Source organism: Sphaeroforma arctica (genome assembly GCF_001186125.1).
Source record: "Sphaeroforma arctica JP610 unplaced genomic scaffold supercont1.7032, whole genome shotgun sequence".
Lineage (NCBI taxonomy): Eukaryota > Ichthyosporea > Ichthyophonida > Sphaeroforma > Sphaeroforma arctica.
Genome location: NW_014033526.1, coordinates 28 through 1,520, shown reverse-complemented (window position 1 = coordinate 1,520; position 1,493 = coordinate 28). Strand labels below are relative to the sequence as shown.

General features: G+C 37.0%; 1 protein-coding gene across 1 annotated transcript; it reads right to left on the bottom strand.

Moving 5' to 3' along the window:
- Positions 1 to 172: 172 nt before the first annotated feature.
- Positions 173 to 1,093, bottom strand: SARC_15943 (hypothetical protein; the record flags this gene model as incomplete). The annotated part of the gene is made up of 2 exons (XM_014289945.1): positions 173 to 298; positions 882 to 1,093. Coding segments are annotated over 2 exons (338 nt in total), but the record flags the coding sequence as incomplete, so codon positions are not given.
- Between the last annotated feature and the right edge of the window lie 400 nt (positions 1,094 to 1,493).

Here is a 1,493-nt window from a genome sequence, read left to right as displayed (position 1 = left end):
TATATGTATATACATATATACATATATACATATATACATATATATACATACACACACACAGACACAGACACAGACACAGGCACAGGCACAGACACAGACACAGACACAGACACAGACACAGACACACACATATATATATATATATATATGTACAATCACATCAGGTACATACCGCAGTAGAAAGATCGTTTGATTGCTGATGATAATAGTCGTATTTCTTGGCTTCCGCATCGCTCAGAAATTCATCTAGCTGAGTTGTAGAGACTTTAGTCTTCCGCCGCCGTCCTCGAAACTTAGCCTGTTAGGTTTAGGATTGGGGGTTTACGGTTTAGGATTTATGATTTAAAGTCTAGAGTTTTTTTGTTTAGTGCGAAGTTTAGTAGCGAAAGCCGTTGAGTGCATCACTTTACACTAGTACTTGTACGGGTGTCTTGCGCGTTATGCACACTAAAGTGTAACACAACCAACTTCAAGTATACACCCTTGAATTAGACCAACAAGAAACGTCACACAATACACAATGAATCCCTTCACACTTATAAGCCAGACATATGTAATGTATTGAAATACCTCCTCGTACCTACAATCATATATAGCTACGCCTGAATAAACAATACACAATAAATCCCTTCACACCTATAAACCAGACATATGTAATGTATTGAATTATCTCCGCGTACCTACAATCATATATAGCTACGTCTGAATAAACAATACACATAATTTAAGACTCACGTCTCGTGATAGTCCCTGAACATATGGCACACCCACTAGAACTGTTCATCAGATACAATGCATGGGGCACTCCACGGATACATCCTACACCTAGTCAGAAGTCTTACACACTCGTGACTCAATCATATACGTTTCAAGCTACTCACCTCCTGTGACAATTTCTGGGGCTTCGGCATCAGGAGACCCCGATCTTTGATCAGATATTTTGGTTTAGCTGAACTTTCACTGTCGTCGATGTCACCGTCCCATTCGAACTCACTCCCCTCCGAAAGGAGCCCATACTCCCCCTCCGTCTCTGTTTGAATGTCTGTGTCTGTTCCTGTTTCTGCAGCACGTGGGAAAATTGAGAATAGGGCTCCTGGCGTGTGCTATTTAGAGGATATCCCTACAAGTGTACATGAAGACAATATCTATGCATATACAGATATTCCAAACAATAACGATATTTTTCGGCCAGCCAATAAAAGTATCAGAAACAATAGTAAAATTATGCATAAATATAAAGGCGTATTCATATATTCGTATATATATATAATCATGTGCATTCAGAACAGTATTTGCTTTATGCATATAAATATAAACGTGTCCACATACACACCCACACCCACCCACATCCACACACACACACACATATATATATATATACATATACATATACATATACATATACATACATACATACATACATACATACATATATATATATATATATATATATATATATATATATATATATATATATATATATATATATACTA